The sequence below is a fragment of the Barbus barbus genome (assembly GCF_936440315.1).
Source record: "Barbus barbus genome assembly, chromosome: 47".
In the NCBI taxonomy this organism is placed as follows: Eukaryota; Metazoa; Chordata; class Actinopteri; order Cypriniformes; family Cyprinidae; genus Barbus; species Barbus barbus.
In genome coordinates, this window is record NC_136725.1 from 19,931,451 (window position 1) to 19,956,383 (window position 24,933).

Here is a 24,933-nt window from a genome sequence, read left to right on the forward strand (position 1 = left end):
ACTGGAAAATGAGGTGATAAACGCATATTTTGAGAAAACAAAAGCGTTTTTTCACCTTGCATGCACGTGAACCTATTGTAGGAGACTCCCAAAACAATATTAGGAGCCTTAAAAATGACATAATAGGGGCACTTTAAGGTTTTTTTTATTTTTTTTATTACATTATATCTCCAAAACTGTAATTTTCAAGATTTAATATATTTGGTCAAAATCCCATGTTCTAAAAGATGAAGTGCTATGCAAGCTATTTAAGACAATATTGGCTGATTAGACGGCAACACTGACCTAAAATGCAAAATGATTGCCATCTCTCTTCACCGTTCCCTCATCTTAGACCTCAAATACATAAAATATTACCCTTTTTAGTAAAGTTTTTGAAGTAAAGAGTAAAGAACTTATTGTAAAAAAACCCCCAGTTCATTTACCCTTGTAAGACCCCCCCGCTCCCCCTATATACAGTTTCTCATTGGATCTAAGTAAATCTCATAGGTGACTGATTTGGTCTCAAAAAGGTAAGGAGTTTGCATTTATGTTCTCAAAAATGCCAACAGACGCTCTCCTGCTTCTCAGATGTTTCTCCTGAGAAAGAACCCTAAATAATTTAACATTTGCATCCTTTAGAGCTTCATAAGCATTGTAGGTCTCAATACAATCACATCTGAGAACCAACATAAAAAATGAGATTTGATGAAAAAGAGTAAATTGAGACTCTGATGCTTCTCAGATGTTTCTTCTGAAAGAAAAAGACCAAAGTTTCATAAGCGCTGTGGCTGTCATCACAATTACTTTGTGGCTGGTAGGAGTTTGGTAAAGGGTGGACTTTGAGAATCAACTTAGGAAATAAAAATCACAAATTAGATGTCTTTAAAAAAAAAAAAATAATTCTCCAAGACAGCAATGAGACCCAGACAGAAGCCCTGCTGCTCATATGTTTCTCCCCATGTTTCATGAGCATTGTGGCTTTCAATACTTTCACACTGTGAGAGTAATTTTCACATGGTTGATTCTTAAATATGAACTTTAAGAATCAACATAGGAAAAAGTACCCAAATTAGACGTCTTTAATTTCTCGATTGTTGGTCCTAGACAGCAATGAGGCTCAAATAGAGACCCTTGTGTTTCTCAGATGTTTCACCCTGGAAAAGCCTTCAATAATTGAACATTTATTTCCTTTAGAATTTGATAAACTTTGTGGCTTTCAATACAATCCCATATGAGGACGGTACAGGGCGAACTCTGAGAATCAACAAAAGAAATAAAAGTCACAGATGAGATCTCTTTAGTATCTCCATTGGTTCTCCTTGACGAGATGAAGAGGAAATTAAGACTCTAATGCGTCTCAGATGTTTTTCTTGAGATCAAAGGACTCAGTAATCCTCTAGATTTTCAATAGATGACTCAATATTACATTCTGTGCTCAGATTGTCCCCAGTGTCTCAGTATAAACTCAAATATTTCTCATCAGATTTTGCCAAGACCAAATGATCTGAACTTTGCACTTCACATCCATTTAACATTTTATACTCTTAATATGTGGTCACATTTACTTTTTTATTCATAAAATTTTCATGGAAAAAATCCAGTCCAAGTAATCGAGAATTTCACATGAGGGCCAAAGTTTTCCTCACACAAATCAAATTTGACATGCATATTCTTTATGTTGACCAACAGTAAGCTGCTTGCTTTGAAAGCGACTTCATATATCACTATATTATAGACAATAGCCTTTTTGCCGCAAGATTTTGCCATAATTTTGCTAAAGTAGACTGCATAGTTTAGATTATTTGGAAGAATTTGATAAGAAATGTTAAGAGTTTATATTGAGATCTTTGATCACAAACTTCAGTTTCTTGGAAAATCTAGTAATCATGCTGTAAATAAAATAAAATAAAAATACTATTATTATCATTATTGATGTCAAATATGTCTCAAGAAAAGGCAAATCTGCAAAGGTGGAAAATCTGCGAAGCTGGCTTCTGAATTGTTTTTCCTTTGGGGTGTAATGTAAAATCCCACATGGAAAGAACCTATATGAGGATATATGCGCATATATGAAACCTATATGCAGTATATATGCACATATATGATAACATATATGCTGCATATATGCGTATATATGCCACATATAGGCAAAATTGAGGTGCATATATGTGCATATAAAGGCCATATAGGTCTCCTGTATTGCTTCTTTATATCCACATATAAGCCCTATATGTACATGTAAATGTAAATTTCAACATTTTGGGCTTTTATTTATGTTGTCTAGCAGCTATGGATTTTAATAATTTTACTAATATATAGGTAAACATATAGGTGCATATATGCACACATATATATACACATGCATATATGTACCTTTATAGGTACATGTATGCACGTATATGTGTACATATATGTATGCATATATGTGTACATATATGTGCATATATGTACATATATTATAGGAAAACGGCCAATTTTATATATGTCACATATATTAAAAACATATATCAAAACCTATATTAAAACATATGTTTATATAGATTATTTCCGTGTGGGATAAAATAAAATAAAATATTATTATTGATGTCAAATATGTCTCAAGAAAAGGCAAATCTGCAAAGGTGGAAAATCTGCGAAGCTGGCTTCTGAATTTTCTTTCATGTGGGGTTTAAAATAAAATAAAATAAAAAATAAAATTGCTAATGTGACCATACCTTCACTATACATCAACAACTGTCTTAGCAATTTTATTTTTTAAGACAAACATCTGAGATAAAGGTGATATTTAAGGGTATAACTGAAGGGTGTAACCTCTGGCACCAACTACAACAGAGGCCATGTGGGGTGACAGAAGGGTGGTTCCTTTGGGTGGGGTTGGATTGGGCCATGTGGGGTGACAGAAGGGTGGTTCCTTTGGGTGGGATTGGATTGGGCTCAACTGAAAATGTCATGCTCTTCACAAACGTCCCTCCTAGATGATTAAACTCAGTTTTAACTCTCTAGAATATAACCTGACTTCAGGGCTCAAGAGGACACGTATTCAGTCCAGCAGATGCCCCATAAACCCAGTTCCCCCACACTTTGTCCAGTTCATCTCTGGTGTTGTTAGTCAGCTAATGGGCCCGTCCCGTTCTCTGCAGCATGAGCTTATGGTGCTGTTGTGGCTTGTAGGTCTGGCCACGTCTGCATGGCAGGGCTGTGTCATCTTCGGCGCCAGCGTGAATGTGCACTCCAGTGTTTTATCAGTTCATCAGAGGTCTGGATGCGGCTCAAGGCTGCTGGACTGCCTCACTGCTGCTGGCCTGTAAAACTGCTCCCGTAAATATCATTAACTCTTAGATATGCCTCCTCTTTCTCAGTTTATACATGCGAGTGTGAACAAAGTAGCACCCAGTGGAAAACTTCATTGCTCAGAGATTGCTCTTTCGCAGCTTAGGAGACTTAATAGATTTATCATGTTTCTTCTATATAACAACATTTTTAGGAGTAATAAAATTAATCACAAATGAGGCAACTGCTTGCATACAGTACAGATTTAGAGCTATAAAATTAACGTAGACTGCATAGTTTGGATTAGTTAGTCTTAGAAGAATTTGATTAGAAATGTTAAGAGTTTATATTGAGATCTAAAATAAATCTACATTAAAAATGACTGAATAAATAAATTAATTAATTAATATTAGTAATGTCACGTGCCATTTTAAAGGTAGGTTTAAAATAAAATAAAACAAAATAATAAAATTAGTAGTAATCCCTAGTAAAAAAGTAATGTATTAAAAATACATTTATTTCATACTAAGTATAGTTCAAATCTATTAACATATTTACTGACCGATAACTCGAGACCTACTGATATAAAAATTAATGAAAATTTATTTGGAGTATTATTGTGCACAATGCACATTTCTTATTAATAAGCCTAAACTGTGTTTTAATGTCCCTTTTGATGAGGATTGTATAATATCACCCTTTAAATGCTAAATATTTAAAGTTTAAAATATTTATACTTGCAATAGTTCCACTTTAGCACAAATCAAATATACTAAGTATATCTTTAATTTAACTTCAGCATTACTTCTGCACAATTAAAGTACGTTAAGTTAAATTAAGTTAAATTTAGCAGACTTACCCCCGGTTTCACAGACATGGCTTAAGCCTAGTCCTAGACTAAACTGTAAGTCTGAGCTGTTTCTGCTGAAATAAACTTGCACTGACTGATCATAAAATATATCAGTGCCTTTGTTTTGTCTCAAGATGCACCCCAGTAATGTTTTTTTTCCAAGCATGTTTATAAATATTACTGAAATGTCCTAATTGAATTATGGCCTAATCCTGGTTTAGTCTAAGCCCTGTCTGTGAAACCGGGCCTTTAAGTATAAGCAGTTTAGTACACTAAGGCCTGGTTTCACAGACAGGGCTTAAACTAAGCCAGGGTTAGGCCATAGTTCAATTAGGACATTTAAGTATTTTTTTATAAATGTGCCTTAGAAAAAACATTACTGGTGTGCATCTTGAGACAAAACAAAGGCACTGATATATTTTAAAATCAGTCAGTGCAAGTTTCTTTCAGTTAAAACAGCTCAGATTTACATTTTAGTCTAGGATTAGGTTTAAGCCTTGTCTGTGAAACTGGGGGTAAAAGTAGAAAGAATTTTATTAAGTGCATAAATATGAAAATGTATTTGTATTATATTTAGCATGAAATAAATGTCACATATAAAGACAAACCTGTAAAGCTGGCTTTTGATTTTTATTTCCTATGGTTTCAAATAATGATTATTAATGTGACATATGTCTGAGGAGAAAAATCTGAGAACCAAGAAACTTAAAAGGTCTCCATTTGCTCTTTATTTAAACCTCATTTATGTCATGGAGAAACAATTAAAACATTATATGAAGGAGTTTTTTCTTCTCATGGTACATTCCTATTTTTCTAAATGAGGTCTGACCAAACCATTAAACAGCATACTAACAGTGAGATGAACTGATTGTGATAGTTTATTTTCTATATCAGGAAAAACAGAGCTGCAATTGTGTTACTGAAAGTCTAGACAGAGAACAGCTCATTTCTAGGGTACATGCTGCAGGAATGGAGTATTGACTGGAATAGTATCTGTGACAGAATGCCAGATTATTTAGATTGTAGATTAGAAGTAAATGGGTGCAGCTGGAAAAAGGGCTGTTTCTAATGTGAACACAAACTACAGCACCTGCCAGCAGCCCATCTTTACCCCTGAACACAGCAGCGCTGCGACTGCCAGAAACACCAGCTTCAGCAAGCCACAGCAATATTGCAATTAATGCCAAAGTTCCTTACGACTTCATCAGAGATGCACTGAACTCATAACTCCCTAGCAACCGCACAGAACACCCTGGAAACCACAAAGAAATGCACTATAAACCACCAAACGGCATCGCAACCACCTACTGTACAACGCAATGTAAAAAATACTGAATGTAAAGAATATGTCTGATTTATTATATTATCTGTGCTATTCTTAACAAGAAAGAATATCTGGAAAAAAACATTTGTTGTCAATAAAGGGACATTTCTTATAAAAGCTCGTTTCCGCCAATGGTTTAAAGAAATAAAAAGGCAATTGCAACATTCAGACTTCTATTCAGAGTTTATATCTTGGAATTCTGACTTTATTTCTCAGAACTGCAAGATATAAACTCAGCATTCTGACTTAATTCCAAGTTTATATCGTGCAATTCTGAGTTTATTTTTTGCACAATTCAGAGTTTATATCTCGCAGCTTTTTTTCTCAGAACTGCAAGATATGAAATCTGAATTGCGAAAAAATAAATTCAAAATTGCAAGAATTCTGACTTTTTTCCCTAAGTTTACAAATCGCAAGTGTTTTTTTTCTCATAATTATGAGTTTCTTCTTGCAATTCTGTTTTTTAATTTCCACCACAGAATAAAAAAAAGGTAATAGCAACTTTTAATCTCATAATTCTGACTTTTTTTCCTCGCAATTGCGAGTTTATTCATCACTATTTGCATTTTTCTTTTCAGAATAGCAACTGATCTTTTTTTCTCAGAATTTTAAGTTTAGATTTAGCAACTATGAGTTTTTTCTTCATGCTGTGAGAAAAAAAGTCTAAATTGTAAGATAGCAACTCAGAATTGCGAGACAAAAAGTCACAATTAATTAATTTGTATACCGTGGTGGAAAAAGGCTTCCAGTTTCTTCAGATTGATTGACTGAATTTCTTTCAAGCTGGAAAAGATGACCAGACACTTTTTTGCTCTCTGGGGATGTTTGAGGAGAAAGGGAAAAAAAAAGAAATCGCTGTGTCACTGGCCTGAGATCCAGACAGACTGATCTATTGAAGAGAGCACGGCCTCAGAAATACACAATCATTACATCCACGTCTATCCCAATCCCTCCCATGAGGCTCTGCTGATCCGAGGTGTATCCGACAGACTCTGTAATAACCCTGGCGTGGTGGAGAGAGAGAGAGAGAGAGGCCAGACCCAGCCAAAGGTGACATTTACACAAGAGAGCGCATAAAAATATGAACATACCCAAACATGCTCAAATCCGACAACAGACACATAGTATTGTGTGTAATGCACACACACACTCGCATGGTTATATAAAGGTGCGTAAACACTATTTGTCAGCAAATTCCCTGGATTACGGCAGATGATGTGCGTTCCTAAAATGCTGAGGAGAGCATGACAGGTCAGGCGTGAAACTTGGCAAATGCACACTAGTGAAAAAACTATTCAAATTGATCACAAGTTCATCGAGACTGCCTAACCGCATGACGCATGAATAGTCCTACACCAAAAACAAAAATGAGAGGAACAAAGTTGGGACGGAGACCAAACGATATGATCCTGTGAGTGATGCAGTGACTTGCACTGTTGGTCACCAATATCCAAGGATAAAACTTACAATTGTAGCATAATAGTACAAAACATATTCAGTTGTTGTAGCAAACAAGAAAAAAAATTAAAATAATAAAAAAATCATAATAAATGTTAAATAACATTTTAAATAAAAAAATGATACATTTGCAATAAAAAATTACTCATATTATTTTAAAAACAAAACAAAATAAAGATATAATAAAAAAGCTAAATAAAATAATTCTATACATATATACATTACAAATAACATTTTAGAAACAACTATAATATAAATTATTTATAAAACAAATGTCAAATAAAATGATACTATACATAAATAATATAAAAATAATAAAATATTAGAAATAAAGAAACATTTTTTAAATAATAATAAAATAAATGTTAAACAAAAATAATAATACTGTAAATGTAAATAGTACAAAAATAAAAATATCTTTTTAGATTCAATATCAAAATAAAAATATACATTTAGAAGCAAAATAAAAAGTCTAATTTAAAAATAAGGAAAACTTTAAATAAAAACAGTTCTATACATAAATAAATAATAATATAATTTTAGCTAAAAAAAATTAAATTACAACAACAATAATAATAAATTAAATGTTAAATATAAAATACTTACATACGTAAATACAAAAAAAAAAAGAATATAATTTTAGGAATGAAACAAAACCACAAATCCATGCAAAATGTGTTCAAGATATCTAAAAATTATTTATGGCTGGTGTTTTCTGTCTTGACCTGCTACTGCTTTTGGCCAAGCACAAGTACAACAATAAACACTTGATTTAATCATTCGACTAAAAAAAGCATCATTGACGCAGACTCAGTAAATGCATGTCATTAAGGCAGCAGTTATGGATTGTTTAAAGTCATTTTTGTGCCTGTGCGTCATGCTACGACTCCTGCGACTCAAAGTGCCGCGGCGTACTGATGTCATTATGATCGCTCATGTCACAATCATAACACTCATCAGTGGAAATCTGTTCAGTGTCATATCCTGCTTTGATTAATATGCAGAATCTCACTAATTGGATGCCTAATTAATTCAGCAGGGCCTCCTGGAGATGTTTTAGGGCGACGCACAAAAGATGCCTTGAATAGCAGCATGCTGTCAGATGCACCGTCATTGAATCACAGATAGCCGAAGGGTATAAAAGTCATTTCAAACACACAAATTCAAGACATCAAATGTTGATAAATACTTAATATGCTTAAAAATAATAAAACTAGATTTTAAAAGTAAATGGTGTCTGATAAAACATGATGTTTTGGGGTTTGTTCAAAACTCGAATCCCAAGTATGAACAAACATGACTAACAAGTACCTCTGCAAAAGCGAGGTTAAGTCAAAACAAATTGCATCAAAACTGCCTTTTGGTTTTAAGGGCTGTATCATATTGAAAGTATTCAATTATGGAAAGTGAGACTTAGAGGAACCAATGGTGTTATCGGATGCAAATTTATTCAAAGCATATGCAAAATTATGAACTCCCATCTATCGGCTTCTCATCTCTCTATTCCACTTCAGCTCACGTTAGGAGGTGTAGCCGGGGAAGATTCAGTGAAGGGAGGATTTTATTTTATATATTTTGCCTTAATTCTCCATTTCTGGGGGAGCTCTTGCTCCCGAAACATTAAAAATAAATCTTCTTCTCCGCTGAAAGAAAAAAAAAAATTAGAGAGGGAAGAAAAGACCACCTGCATCTCCCAAATCCCATCCGGCATCCCTATCCTGCATTATGAAGGAGCTTGTCAGGCAGCGAGTGGCCGCCTGCCTCCTCTTCCTCAGCCTGCCGACTCGCTGCTCATTCATCATTTACAGCTGAAGCTCAAATACTGACTCGCTGCCTCGTACCGCCAGCCGACAACACTCATACAGCACTGCAGCAAAACTTTCAGAGCTTCTTCTGCTTAGAAAACATTACAGCAACAAACTAAAACTCCAGAAAGTTCAAATTCAATCATAGGGTTGTCACCATTCTAAATATAAATTCAGATACCACAATGTCATCTAACATAGATTTAAATCAGTGTTGTTATTGTTAAATAAATCTACAAAAAAAAAAAAAAAAAAGGTAATTGAGAAATACAATTAAATTGAAAATAATTAGATTTTAAAAAATGCATAAAAAAGTTGCACTTTTAAAGTAATAAAAATGGCAAAAACATAAAATTAAAAAGAAACAGCTAAATAAAAAACTACAAGCTTCAAAATTAATAAAAAATTCAAGAACTAATTCAACATTAATAAATACTATATACTATAAATAAATAATAACTAAAATAATACTATAGATAAATACCACAATGACTGATTTAAACAGTTTTTTCTAAATATATATATTAATTAACATTAACATTAATATGAAAATATTTTATTTTTACTTATTATTATATCATTTTTATAAGTAATATTAATATATAGCTACTTATATTATTATTGAAGTTACAAATTAATAGAAATATTAAATCTAAAAATTTGGAATATATTCTAAAAGTATCTCTCAATTAAATAAAATTATTCAAGACCAGTAAATCATTAAAATAAATAAAATTGGCTAAAATTGATTAAACCGTCAAAGTTTTATAGGTAGAATCAAGTATTCGTGTAAAAATCAGGGGATAAAATAAAATAAAAAATAAAATAAAATATTACAATACTATGGAAAAATGTTTTTTTTACTATAAACAATACTATTTTAGTACTGACTGGTGCCAAAGTATCCATACATTTTTAAATTACAAGTTATTGTGGCATAGTTTGAGTAACATTGAAGCCATTTAGCAGTCACACTTTTTCATGAAGCTGAGCATATGCTGAATTTCAGAGCGTGCGATCAGACATGAAGACGAAATGTATATCTGGGATCGTGTGTGACAATCACATCTGATGCATAATGCCAAGAGAGGAAGAACATTTGTAATGCAGAAAGCATTTTACCAACAATCAAAAGAAAGTGAGGCCATTCGGAAATCGTATTACAAGGGTGGCCGTGCACTCAAAGCAAATGTGTCCGAAACGCGTGGCTCGGAACAGGCCGTTTTTTTGCATCTTAATCCAGTTAAAATCACGGCAACATGAGCTCGACAGGAAACCGGGAGCAATTCAATCTTCAATTCTCCTGCTTATTAGGAAGCTGAGTGCTGGCTAGCGCAGAGCTTAGTGATGCACCAGAGAACAGCTGAACCCAGAGACGGTGAGCCGAATGCTGGGTAAACATCGGCGATGAACAGCCTCCTTCAAGAAGCTCCAGATTGGAGGTGCGGAAAGAGAAAACGCCAAAGCTTATCCCAAAGTCTCATCTGTCCCTTTCCCAAAGCCCACGACAAAGAAAGCAGCCATGAATACTGCGGAGGCCGATTCTCCTGCCAGACTTTAATCCGTGGAGAAAAAAACAGATGAGGATGCTTGGGGCAAAGAGGCGGCACGTCAACTTTGATCTGTGCAGAAGTTGACTTTATTGTTGGGTTTTTGAAAGCTTGCCGTCTCTCGGTGGTTTGAGCAGACAGCTGCTTAAGACAGGAGGAAGCCTCCCAGAATCTAAACTCAAAAGGATGCTGAAACTCGGAGTGATGGTGCCGATCCAAACCATATATGATTTACATACTTCAAAAACAGATTGTAAGAGGTTTAACACGCACTCCATTCGTCCAAATCCAGACACAGTCTGCATAAATGTGTGACAAGCATCAAATCCCCACGGCTTGCGCATTCCTGACACTTTTGGACACAGACCTACAGAACAGAAGAACGAGCACAGAAAATAATAGGAAACCAAAGAGAGGATTTCCCACATGAGCACCACAGCTCAATGTGTCCTGAACTGTCAGGCCACGGACCCTTCTGGCACTGCTAGTATGAACCAAAGAAAACAGACAAAAACTACAGACAGATGGAAATATAACATCCAGTTTGGTTAAAGGATGTATAATGACTATTTGTAGCAAAATGTTTGGTCACAATGCACTTAAACTGATCAAGATTGTGACTTTCAGAATTGGATTGAGACTGTTTTAAATTCAGCTCTTGAATTTGAATTTAATTTGAATTGAGGTAGCAAACAAGATGCAGACTTGCAAATTGAAAGTTCACCCAAAAATCATTTGCTTACCCTCAAGTTGTTTCTTTCTTTTGTTGAACACAAAAGATGATATTTCAAGGATTTAGGTACCCAGACAATTGATGGTAGCCATTGACCTCTATAGTATTTTTTTTTTGTACACAATGTCAAATGTCAACTTTTTTTTGGGGGGGGCGTACAAACATTCTTCAAAATATCTTCTTTTGTGTTTAACAGAAGAAAGAAACACATACAGGTTTGGAACAATTTGTGGGTGAGTAAATGATGACAATTTTCATTTTCGGAAATTGAACTACTGTATCCTTTTAAGGAAGCAGAATTAAACAAACAAACAAACAAACAAAGAAACATCTATAATAAGTGCTATTTTTTCCTAAAAAAAAAAAATTGGTCCAATTTTTTTTATAATTCTCATTACATAACCTATACAAATCTGTGTTTAATATACATAATTTATCTTTTATTATTCAATAAACCGGTGTAATTTAACAGGACAAAAGGACGCTTCATTTCCCAGAATGCAATTAGCTGTTGAATTTCTCTGCAAATTCTAATTCCTTTACTTCCAGTTCATTTTTTGCTTTTTGCTGTGGCCAATTCAAATCAAATTCCAGCTCATGAATTAAAAAGGACCTAAATTTATAAATAAAAAAAGTATTTTCTGTGATCAGTTATGATTATTAATTGTGACCCTGGACCGCTAAATCAGTCATAAGGGTAATTTTTTTCGAAATTGAGATTTATAAATCATCTGAAAGCTGAAAAAATAATCTTTCCATTGATGTATGGTTTGTTATGATAGGACAATATTTGGCTGAGATACAACTATTTGAAAATCTGGAATCTGAGGGTGCAAAAAAATCTAAATATTGAGAAAATCTTCTTTAAAGTTGTTCAAATTAAGTTCTTAACAATGCATATTACGTTTTGATATATTTACAGAAGGAAATTTACAAAATATCTTCATGAAACATGATCTTTACTTAATATCCTAATGATTTTTGGCATACAGTGTATTTTTGGCTATTGCTACAAATATACCTGTGCTGCTTATGACTGTTTTTGTCACAATTGTTAGGTTGCTCACAGGCACAAAACAAAAACAAATGCACTAACAGCTCTCTGTGATCAGCCATGATTATTAAACGTTAGGTTGCTCATAGGGCAGGAAGTAAAAAAAAATGGATGCTGCATTAACTTCTTTCTTTCGCTCTCTCTCTCTCTCTCTCTCTTCATTTTTCTGTTAAACAGTTCATATTAAAAAAAACTATTTTCTCATTTTCTTAGCCCTAATAAAAAGTATATGTATGCATGTATTGTCTTAATGTTCAAAACTAAACTGAGGTCAGTTATCAGCACTGCTGCCACAGCAGCGACACGATGTTAAGCAATGCCACTAGAAAGCTTTTAGTGGCCGTCATGACACAAACACTTATTTCAGATGATCCACCGTCACTTAAGAAATGAGCTCCCTTATCGTTTATATGATTGTGGTCAATCAATAGAAAGCCAAATTAGGTTTCCAAAGATCACATTTTGTTGGGGTTGGAAGTAAAAAACGTTTCCATTTTGAGCATTAACAAGTTCATGTTACATATCCCATTCGACTTTACTATCATGAGGTAACCATGAGAATGGACACCAGGATGAATACAGGTTATATTAATGTGCTAATAATCAATGAAACGGGGGACGCCGGGCTCTGGTTTGGCCTCGGCACGTGACATATCTTCTGCTAGCTCGCGTGACGCACATCCACGAACAACAACAGTATCAGGAGCATCCCAGAGCCTGTTTCTAGATATGACAACCACACACTTGGCTCTTATCGCAGAAAGGAAACCAGCGCCAGCATCCTTATGGGACATTAGTCTTGAGCAGATCGCATAAAGCCCTTATATCTGCCCAAGGATCAATTAGCATGGCATTCAACACCACTCGCAGGGCCCTCGGAGTGCATTAGCACTCCCCGACAGCCCAAACGAACACAGTGACACGGTGTAATGAGGGAGAACAGACTCGGCCGGCATGTCCGTGTATGGTTTTATACTAACTCCATTAACCAGCTGCTTGACTCAAAATGTTTCTCTTTGCACATGTACAGTATTTATGTGAAGCATTCGTATAGTTTGTATTTTTTAGTTTGTATAGGGTAAATGTTTATATATAGTATACTTATAGTTAAAATCTGTCAGTAGGTTAGTTGTGTATAGGTTTATAGTGTTTTTTATAGGTTTATAGTGTTTTTTACTTCATTGTTGTATGTCTGTATTTATGTAGCACCGTGGTCCTGCGAGGCACTGTATGTCCCCACATGTAGCGGAATGACAATAAAGCTCAACTTGAACTTGAACTTAATGTGACCACCGACAGAGAAGTCATTATGAACTGATGCAAGGCAGGCCGAGGCCGGGTCAAAGACCGGAGCTATGGAGGAAGCCATCCGAGGGCAAGAAGCAGAAGTCCCAGTGTGAGAAAGCAAAAGACTTCATGTTTAAAATATGCCATACCACCATACTAACCCTACTATTTCTGCTGTGTAAGTATGAAGCTTTCAGTATGCACTGGGGTGCAGTGTTAATTTCGTTGACGAAGACGACGAAAAATATTCGTCAACTAACCTTTTTTCTGTGACTAAGACGAGACTTGACGAGCTAAAACTAATATCTGATGATAAAAACTATGACAAAATTTATGCGCATCTTCATTAACAAGACGGGACTAAAATGTTATTTGAGGACTACCGGACATTCAAAATACATCCTATAGGCTAAGTTAACTGTCTTGTCTTTCAAAATGTGCGTCTCTGTCATTGGGAAAGGGGCGTTTGCATATCTAGTCTCAGTATGGCAGCCACGGTGGAAGGATAGCCTACCAAAACGCGAACTAGCGATCTGAAACAATGGCCTCAGCACCCGAAGGGTTAGGGAGTGGGTGACCAGACGTCCGTTTTTCCCGGGAGTCACAATTCATTGTCGATTAACTTAAAGTTAGTGAAGGTGCGATAGACGGAAACGCACTGATAGAAGTGCTCTCTCTCGCGCGCGCTCCACTTCTTCAGTTCTCATACAGCGCGCGATCAGTTCTCAGCGCTCAAACACACACACAGCAGTCCACATGTCTCTCATGTAGAGTATCTCACGGAAATACAGTCCATTATGGTTTAAGTGAGCTTAAACAGGTGGGTGAAAACTGAATGTATGTCAGTAGGCTATTACATACATACCTTCCGTCTTAAATGGACAGCATTCCTAATTATCTGTCATAAATGTTAACCAACAAAAGATGTTAAATAAATGTATACTTAAGTAAACCTACTGTATCTGAAAAATTTGTTTAATTTATATCTCTACCAAAAAATGAAAATTTATTCCAGTTTTTCCAAATTCAATCCTTGATTCAAATTTCTCATAACTAAGCTTAATTGATTTGGTCTAAAGAGAGAAGTATTGATGACTATTTTTGTTTGAATACTACATATAAAATAGCTACCAAAATAAATGTTGGTAACTGCAGATTGACTAAAAGTAATGACTAAAAGTTGACAAAAATGCAATGACTTTTCGTCGACTGAAACTATGAAAGACTCAAATGACTAAAATGTGACTAAGACTATTAAGCATTTTCGTCTCAAGATAAAGACTAAGACTAAATCAAAAATGCCTGCCAAAATTAACACTGCTGGGGTGGGGGGGGGCAACAACAGCATGAACATCTTGCTAAATATCTGCATATGAAAATCATATTAATTTGGAATGACAATAGTTTGTAAATGCTGATTTTTTATTTATTTATATAATTTAAAAGAGAATAAATATTATATGTATATGTGACCCTGCAGCACAAAAGCAGTCTTAAGTCGCTGGGGTATATTTGTAGCAATACATTGTTTGGGTCAAAATTATAAATTTTTCTTTTATGCCAAAAATCATTAGATATTAAGTAAAGATCATGTTCCATGAAGATATTTTGTAAATTTCCTACTGTAAATATATCAAATCTGTATTGCTAAGAACTTCATTTGAACAACTTTAAAGGAGATTTTCTCAATATTTAGATTTTTGTGCACCCTCAGATTCCAGATTTTCATATAGTTGTATGTCAGCCAAATATTGTCCTATCCTAACAAACCATACATCAGTGGAAAGATTATTTATTAATTGTATAAATCTCAATTTTGAAAAAATTGACACTTAAGACTGGTTTTGTGGTCCAGGGTCACATATACTGTATTAAATTCAATTTTCTGAGATGGAAGTGAATGGCATTCCATTTAAAAATTAAAGGTAAATCTGAATTGCTGATCATCACATACTATCCTAAAGTATCACATACTAAAAGTCTTTTATATGCATGGTTAAAAAATGCTTTTTAAGCAAATGTAAAAAAAAATCATATTGATTTGAATGACAAAACATCAATATATTAAATATATATTATTTATTATATAAGATATCAGTTCATGTTAGTTCATGACCATTAATTAATATTAACAGATATAACTTTGGATTTGAACAATGCATTAGTAAATGTTGTAATTAATATTAACTGAGATTAATAAATGCTTTAAAACTATTTTTTAGCGTTAGTTCATGATAACTATATATGTAACCGTTAACATTACATATAATGCATGTGTGTATGAAAGTTTAAACAAAATGATGACGGGCCATACCATAAAATGATGACAAAATGAGAAAATAAATAAATAAAATAATATTTTGGTTATTTCTAAAAAAATATATGTGGACAGTAATCTGTTTGAAATCCTATATAATCTGTTAAGACATTTTCCTGTAGTTTAAACAGTACAGCATGGCACTGGCAACTCCAAGATCATGGGTTCAATTCCCAGAGAAAGCAAGTACTGATAACATGTACACGTGTTCCCTGATTGCCATGTAAGTCACTGTATATAAAAGCATCTGCCAAATGCATAAACGCAAAGAATCAGTAGGCAGTTTACAGTACACACTTCCCAAACAGCAGTATGCTAGTGTGCCACTGAAAACACAGCCGGAGAGAGAAGCATCCCATCACACTCACAGAGAGAGGTGACATTTTGACCTTGTCTTGGAAAGTGACCTCTAGGAAGCTCTCTTTGGACGTGTTCTCGCTCCCTGAGGGAGGATGAGGAGAGGTGAGAGGGAAGAGACGAGGGCTTTATTCCCTCTTGCTGTGGCTTTTATTCTTAGCACAAAAGCCACCATGCTGACTCTGGCACTGCAGGTCTGCCTGAGCCTGTGATATCCTCCAAATCAGGATGAGAACAACTCCCCCGTGCAACTTTATTATATTGCTGGGAAAACAAAGCATATGTGCAACACAGTCCAAACAAAATCAAGCAACATCTGCAAGTCGACGTGAAACTGCATTCACAAACGTTACATATATTGGAATGAAATTGGATATTTAGTCACAAAAAAATGTGAATTACACTACTGTTCAAAAGTTTGGGGTCAGTAAGATTATTGTTTGTTAAAAAATAATACTTTTATTTAGCAAGGATGAATTAAATTGATCAAAAGTGACAGTAAATATATTTACAATACTACAAAAATTGATATTTAAAATTAAAACAAACAAAAAAACAAAACCTTCTATTCATCAAATAATCCTGAGAAGTTTCCAAAAATTATTAAATATTTTCAGTATTTTAAATATTTGATAATAATCATGTTTTTTGAGAAGCAAATTGTAATAATATTTCACAATATTAGTGTTTTTTTTACTGTATTTTGTATATATACAAACATTTAAAAAAATGACTTTAACAATATATATAAATATATATATATTATACAAGAATTTACCAAAAAATAAATAACAACAGAAACCAAACTTTTGAAAAGTAGTGGGTGTATATGAACTGTAAAATGTCTATTAGGTTTTATAGGAGTACAGAGTCAGAAAAACGATTCATAACATCATATGAAAAGCCTTTACATTTTGATAAAAAAAAAAAAAAAAAAAAATTCTTCAGGAGTAATGTGCACCAATGCTGAATCATTGACAGTACAAAAAATAAAAAAAATACGTATTTATAAAGCAAACTTCATCAATTTTGAGTTTTTCAAACCGTAGTCATGTGATATGGTGCACCACAGCTGAAAAGTGCATTTGCTGTACATTGGCAATTAGTCACAGAAAGCAGGCGATGTATGGGACGGAGATGTTCTCGTTTGAGAATCTCGAGCTCTCTGTAATTACTCGTGTTGTGCCTACACTCCAGATGCTCTCAGAGGAAATTCAGCTAATTGGTGCTGGAAAGAGAAATGAGTTTGGGGCCAAACCAGTGATCTTCGGCATTGCTGCGCTCTTTACTCGTCTTCTAAACTGCGCTTTTGAGGTGTAGACAGCAGACAGCGCGTTTGGGTGAAAGGAGTCGGGTCTATAATTGAACGTTTACATCACCCTCCGAGGTAACACGAGGAAAACTTGAGCTCCTCTGCGCTCTTGTTTACAAGACATAACGTGACCAGCAGCCCGAGGTACACAGGAAATTGAATCACGCTTCCTTCCTGTAAGTCCCAGCAGCATTTAGTCTGCAGTGCACAGAATAAAGCCACAGCATCACTGCACTGATGCACTGCGGCCTCATGGGAAATACCACTTAACAAAGCATTCTATCCATCTGTCCATTCATCCATCCATCCATCCATCCATCCACCCCTCATCTTTCTAGCATTCTATCCATCTGTCCATTCATCCATCCATCCATCCACCCCTCATCTTTCTAGTGTGCTATCCATCCATTTTCTATCCATCCATCCATCCACCCCTCATCTTTCTAATGTGCTATCCATCCATTTTCTATCCATCCATCCATCCACCCCTCATCTTTCTAGCATTCTATCCATCTGTCCATTCATCCACCCATCCATCCATCCACCCCTCATCTTTCTAATGTGCTATCCATCCATTTTCTATCCATCCATCCATCCATCCATCCACCCCTCATCTTTCTAGTGTGCTATCCATCCATCCATCCATCCATCCATCCACCCCTCATCTTTCTAGTGTGCTATCCATCCATCCATCCATCCATCCACCCCTCATCTTTCTAGTGTGCTATCCATCCATCCATCCATCCATCCATCCATCCATCCATCCATCCATCCACCCCTCATCTTTCTAGTGTGCTATCCATCCATCCATCCATCCACCCCTCATCTTTCTAGTGTGCTATCCATCCATCCATCCATCCATCCACCCCTCATCTTTCTAGTGTGCGATCCATCCATTTTCAATCCATCCATCCACCCATCTTTCTAATGTGCTATCCATCCATTTTCTATCCATCCATCCATCCACCCCTCATCTTTCTAGCATTCTATCCATCTGTCCATTCATCCATCCATCCATCCATCCATCCATCCATCCACCCCTCATCTTTCTAGTGTGCTATCCATCCATTTTCTATCCATCCATCCATCCATCCATCCATCCACCCGTCATCTTTCTAGTGTGCTATCCATCCATTTTCCACCCATCTATCAAATCTTTCTAGTGCTCCATACATCCACGCACTGTTTCTTGTGTTCTATCTTTCTAGCATTCAATCCATCCATCTATCTTTCTAATGTTATATCCATCTATCTATGCATCTATCCATATTTCTAGTGTGCTGTCTTTCTAGCATTCTATCCCTTTATCCACCATCCATTCATCTTTCTAGTATTTCATACATCCATCCATCCATCCATCTTTCTAGTGTTTTATCTAGGGATGCACGATTTTTATTGGACAGATAAATTATCGACCGATATGAGAGAAAATTACGTCAATTTTATTGCTCCGATAAATAAATTAAATCCGATAACTAGATCCGATAAAGTATGCTTGCTGGTAAATCAATCAATCAGTCTTTCCGAGTGCAAGTGATTGCAGCTTTAAACTGCAGTGACTCTCAGCATGTGTTGTGCTCATTACATCATCATTTGCGAACATGTCTTCGCCGTCTGGAAGTTTTTCTCGGTGGCAGAGGAGGACAATGCCATTGCTATTTCCAACGCATGTTCAGCAAGGATTCCGAAAGGAGTTAAAAAGGCATCAAGTAGGGTTGTGACAGTGAGGAAATTTTCCCACTGGTTAATCGACATGTGTCAACACCTTACCGGTATCACCTCGGTGGATGGGGGGTGGACGTCGTTTGAGTCTTCTCTCTTTTCCTCGCTTTCCTTCGGTTTTAAATAGCTTGTAAGCTCTGTGTGCGTTTTATTTTCACTTTCAAATTAGTGGCAATTCGGCGTCAAGCAGTTGTTAGTTCGCTTGAGTTTTCTCACTATCCTTTGCTTAAATAGTTTGTAAAACACCGTGCGTATTTTATTTTCACTTTTAAATTAATGGCAATTCGGCAACATAAAACATATAGCTAACTTTTATTAACAAAACGAATAAAAATGCACCATGCCTAATATAAAATAACAGATAACTTACAAATTTTAAATATGCATGGTAGGCCTATACAAAACTGAAAATCAGTAATGACTGAGGAACAAATAATTATAAAACGTAGAACGTTTATTAGTGATATGGAAAGTTTTGAGGCACGGACTGCATACACTTTGATGTAAAATAATGGAAAAAATATCACAGTTTAAATAAAATAAAAATCAGCAAATACTGTGGAACCAAATAGATTAAATGAGAAACGAATGTTTAAAAAATAAATAAATAAACAGACCTTCCAATATCACCTTAGATAAATGGCAGGTCAACAGGCTTTTCAAAATCCAAAAATATTTTTAAAACAGGCGCTTTTACATTTAGTTTTGAAACTCTTCTGCCATCGTCTTGTGTTTTTCACCTCAACTCACGCTCCTCGGGTGATAAATTAAATCTGATCTGTGATGAGCGATTGTCGTTCGTTTGGTGTGCTGCATTGAGCAGCCACGTTCAGTTTTAATTGTAGTGTCTGTTCTCTAACTGAACTAAATGATTTTTATTACTATTAAAAAAATCAAAATGACAGTGAGGGACGGTGCTGCGGTGGGCAAGTGATAACCGGTGTTGCGACTTAACCTTGGTATGAGGATGCACTTTATTTTTGTTGAGGATGCACTTTTGTTTTTCATTTTTTTCGAGGCTGACAAATGTCAATGCATTTTTTTTATAATGTATTTGAAAACACGTGACTTAAAGACTATATAACTTTCTCATCCTCGTGCACTAAAAACGTTGAATAGATGCATTTCTTTATGCATTAAATATTTGAATATAAATTTGTTGTTAATGAGTTGTTAATTGCAGATAAACCATAGTTCTGTCATAATTCTGTTAAACCATTTCTGTTACAAAGTATTGTGGTGCCTTACACAAAAAATAAAAAACATTTGAAGAGTCAGGACTAATGTTTGCTATTATAGTTAGGCCAGAGCTCCTAAAATATCAGTTCAATCAGTGAATCTTAGATTTTGTATTCTCCTGGGTGCACAAAATGCAGATTATATGAAAATTATAATATAAAAATATGAATTTATCGGTATCGGCCATGAGAAGGATTTAATTATCGGTTATCGGTATCGGTTAAACTTTTTCATATCGTGCATCCCTAGTTTTATCCATCTGTCCATCCATCCATTCATCTTTCTCATAGTTCTATCCATCCACCATCCATTCATCTTTCTAGAGTTCCATCCATCCATCTTTCTAGCATTCTATCCATCTATCTACCATTTATCATTCATTCATCTCTCTATCTATCTTTCTAGCATTCTAACCATCCATCCATCCTTCCATCTTTCTTGTGTTCTATCTATCTATCCATCCATCCATCCATCCATCCATCCATGGATCTATCTTTGTAGCATTCTAACTTTCCAGCATTCCATCCATTTGTCCCAGCTCTGAGCTTTAACTACCATGCCACACATTTATCCATCCATGCGCTGTGAGAGTAACTTACGTAGTCGTGGAATGCCTTGGCTTCACTGGAATGCTCACAGGTTTCTCTCCTTTCAGGTGCCGCACAATATAAATCCCAGAATACACTGCAAAATCACACAGAGGTGAATGAAGCAGTTCCATGAACAACACATCAGCACATGAGAAACTTTTAACAATGTGAATCTTACCACCACCATGAATGTAAGAATCCTGGAGGTTCTCCTAACGTTATGTTCTTCTCCCATCTTATCTGTATAGAGAGGTGAAAAATACACTGTAAGACTCGATTCACAGTAAGACTACTTTACCTTCATTAGGCTAAATGTCCACCAGCATGTGTTTTGTAGTCAAGCCAAGCTAATTAATTGGTCAATATTTGGCGAGTCCACAAATCATTTAATTTTAGCAACACAGTGGAGTCCAAATGAATAACAACTCAGGTCAAATTTTAAAAAAATGATACTATCAGCAATAATTATTTGAAAGAAAAATAGTAATAAAATAAATAGAAGATCATATTTTTTTACTAAAAATACACTAAAAATAGTGCAGTATCTGAAATATTTATTCTTAATTTTACTTCATAACTTTTCTTTGAAAATCCTAAAACTTTTCTTTATTTCCAGGTTTAAATGGGATTTTAATTTCTAGATTTTTAACAAAAACTACAGTTCAGAAGTTGGGGTCAAGAAGTCTTTTCTGCTCACCAAGGCTGCATTTATTTAATCAAAATAAATATAAAATAAAAAAAAAAAAATTTAAAATAACTGTTTTCTATTAGAATATATCCTTCAGAAATCATTCTACTATGCTAATTTGCTGCTCAAAACATTTAATATTATCAACGTTGAAACAGTTATGCTGCTTAATATGTTTGTGGAAACCGTGATACTTTTTTCAGGATTCTTTGATGAAAAGAGCATTTATAAAGAAACATTTATTTTAAATTTACTGTCACTTTCAATCAATTCAGTGTGTCCTTTTTCTGAATAAAAATAATAATTTCAACCACTAGTGCCGAATTTGTGTATATTGTGAGTGTATATTTTACATTACTCATACTACATATAAACTGGACCAAACCTGCTGTTTTATTTTTACCTCTCATTTTCAGATACGAAGTAACTCACTTAAAATAGTCTAGTCTGATACGTGTGGACAAGTTAACCTTGCAAATCTGAATATATCGGGTGATTCTTGTGATAGGCACAGCTTTGGAATTAGAACGACAATCAGAAATGGTGTGCTAGATGTGTATTATTGTATTTTCTCAGATGGCTTGTACTCTTAAGTGTGTATGACTCATATGCAAATAATCCTATAAATATCGAAGTGGTGCTTCGAAACGTCATGGTTTCCTTCACATAGATCAATCCCACAATGCCTCAGTGACGTTGAAAATAACTCATTCAGGCATAAATGATTGTGATCTTCCTTAAAAGCCTTACATCGCAATTAAAACACAGGATTGTGAGCAGCTGATATAACAAAGCAAACATACGCTTTTCTTCATAAAAAGCAGGAAGAGGTGATGATCAACATGCCAGCACCGCTCCAGCCTTTCTGTTGAAACAATTTGGTGGTTTTTACAGCGATGCACTGACTCTCCTCCAATCCCATTAAGTGGACACCAAACATCTAATGTGTCCTGCTTGCTCAGCATATCATCTGCGTGTAATTAAATTAGCCGGAGCCCCAGGGGGGGGTGGGCCGATGCTTATGTGGCCATGTGCCTGGATGGCATATCGATAAGAAGGAGCTTAAATAAAACCCCCCGCTGGCTCACCTCTGACAGGAAGGTCTGTGCCGACTTCTGGGCTCCTACATGTAACAAGTACTCGTACACGTAGAGCGCTAGCCTGTAAAACACAGAGAAACACACACAAACACAATCTCATTAATATAACATTGTGCTCTACAAGCATTCTATTATGAATGGAATTACTGGCAGCTGATTGCACCCAGTCAGACCGGGTCTGTTCCAATTGGGCTCAGTCGCTGTTTGCAGTTGGCAGAAAAATCACATAGTGTGTGGTGTCTAAAGATTATAATCTTAGAATTCATGAACCAGTCGTTTTCACAAAGATGTTTAATATTTGCGACTGACACCCGCGATTGTATGTGGTTATGCAGTGGAGATGTGCATCATTCAGCATTCATTTTGTCTTTTTTTTTTTTCTTGATTGCAAGAAAAAAAAAATTATTGTTCTTGTTGTGATTTAATGTCGTCATTCTTTTAATTCATAAGTTAATACTGCAAATTATGTTTTTTGTTTTTTTTTTGCAGTCGATGAAAGTAGCCTAGCCTAAATTGTCATGAAGATTTTCAAATCAACTTAATAAATATACTAGGCTAACGAATTTTCTTCATAACCAATATAGGAACAACGAATAGCCTATTTCTTCTATTCTTCAAAACAAAGTTTTCATTAAAAGAAATCATTAAAAATCCATGTCGAAATAAAATTATTATATATTAATTATATATATATATAATAGTTGTGTGTCAAATGGATGAGGAAATTATATTGCCATGAATTTATTAGCCTAAGTAGCCTAATGTTTTATTTCATTCTAACCTCAGGAAAAGTAGCCTACTGTTTTTACTTATAACCAATACATTTTTAATCCCTGATTTTAGATACACAGTAAATAATTAACATATCGTTGCTTGACTAAACATTTAAATATAGCACTAGAGATGTTCTAATTAAGGGAACTGAAAAGACAAATGCATCTACTCAAGCAATAATTCCAAAAAGAAAGAGGCATCGGACTTAATGCAAAACATATTCAAGACACATTGCTATGACGTTTATTTGGAGAACCAACATAGCAGGAAAGCTAATGTTTTCTGTTATATGAAGCACAAACTTAGAAAAGTCCAACAAACCTAACGTCTCAATAGGGAAAAGCGCCGGTGTTTTCCACAGTGTTGTCTGTGGCGGGGCGACCTGCAGTCGTTAAGTGTGTTGTGTAGCAGACTGACTCAGTCATTAGGTTTGTGCTCCTCTCTGACTGTCAAAGACTAGAATCTGCTCCGGTCAATGGTAACAGTCTTTAAGTGTGTTGCGGTCAGTCTTAGAATGTTTCCGCTAGTTGTGTAGTGTGTCCCCCAAGTGTCAATTTTTAAAAATTGAGATTTATACATCATCTGAAAGCTGAATAAATAATCTTTCCATTAATGTATGGTGTTGTTAGGATAGGACAATATTTGTCTGAGATACAACTATTTGAAAATCTGAAATCTGAGGGAGCAAAAAAATCTAAATATTGAGAAAATCACCTTTAAAGTTGTTCAAATGAAGTTCTTAGCAATGCATATTACTAATCAAAAATGAAGTTTTAATATATTTACAGTAGGAAATTTACTAAATATCTTCATGGAACATGATCTTTACTTAATATCCTAATGATTTTTGGCATAAAAGAAAAATTGATAATTTTGACCCATACAATGTATTGTTGGCTATTTCTACAAATATACCCCAGCGACTTAAGACCCCAGCGACTTAAGTTTAGTGCTCCAGGGTTATATATTAGGAAAATAATGCTAATAATCCTAAATAATGTACCTGAATAGTTTCAAAGGCTACATACTTTGGACATCCAGTCTTAAATTTAAAAATGAACATTAACACTTCTCACTGTTCAAAAGCAATTATTACAATATCTAAAACCTACTGTACAATATGTATCAATATAAATATTTATATCACTATAATAGGACTATGAATAAACTAAATAAATGATTAATAAGTGATTTAATAATTAAACTCAGTTTTCTTATGTGACCGATCGCAGGTAGAGAAATGACTGAAGAGAGAAGGAATATCAGAGGAACAAATGAGCATGAGCAGGGCTATGTGGTGAGGATAATAACTACGGAGACCGGTCGGTAATATACCACCAAACGAATTCTAATGAACGACCAGGACAGAGCTTACACAAAGAGATGTGTGTCCACTTATCCGCGTGTGGAATGTGACCGATCGCAGGTAGAGAAATGACTGAAGAGAGAAGGCATATCAGAGGAACAAAGGAGCATGAGCAGGGCTATGTGGTGAGGATAATAACTACGGATTCTGACGCA

General features: G+C 35.0%; 1 protein-coding gene across 2 annotated transcripts in view; it reads right to left on the reverse strand.

Moving 5' to 3' along the window:
- Positions 1-24,933, reverse strand: part of LOC306865428 (single-stranded DNA-binding protein 2) — a 75,869-nt gene that overhangs the window by 31,688 nt on the left and 19,248 nt on the right. Inside the window, exons 2-5 of one of the 2 annotated variants that reach the window (XM_079410013.1) lie at positions 22,627-22,699; positions 22,342-22,403; positions 21,029-21,090; positions 20,860-20,944 (exon numbers count right to left, since the gene is read on the reverse strand). In XM_079410013.1, the coding sequence (XP_079266139.1) occupies positions 20,860-20,944; positions 21,029-21,090; positions 22,342-22,353 (159 nt within the window). In that variant the 5' untranslated portion in view covers positions 22,354-22,403; positions 22,627-22,699. The remainder of the gene's footprint in view (positions 1-20,859; positions 20,945-21,028; positions 21,091-22,341; positions 22,404-22,626; positions 22,700-24,933) is intronic. The other variant, XM_079410012.1, reaches the window with a different exon arrangement.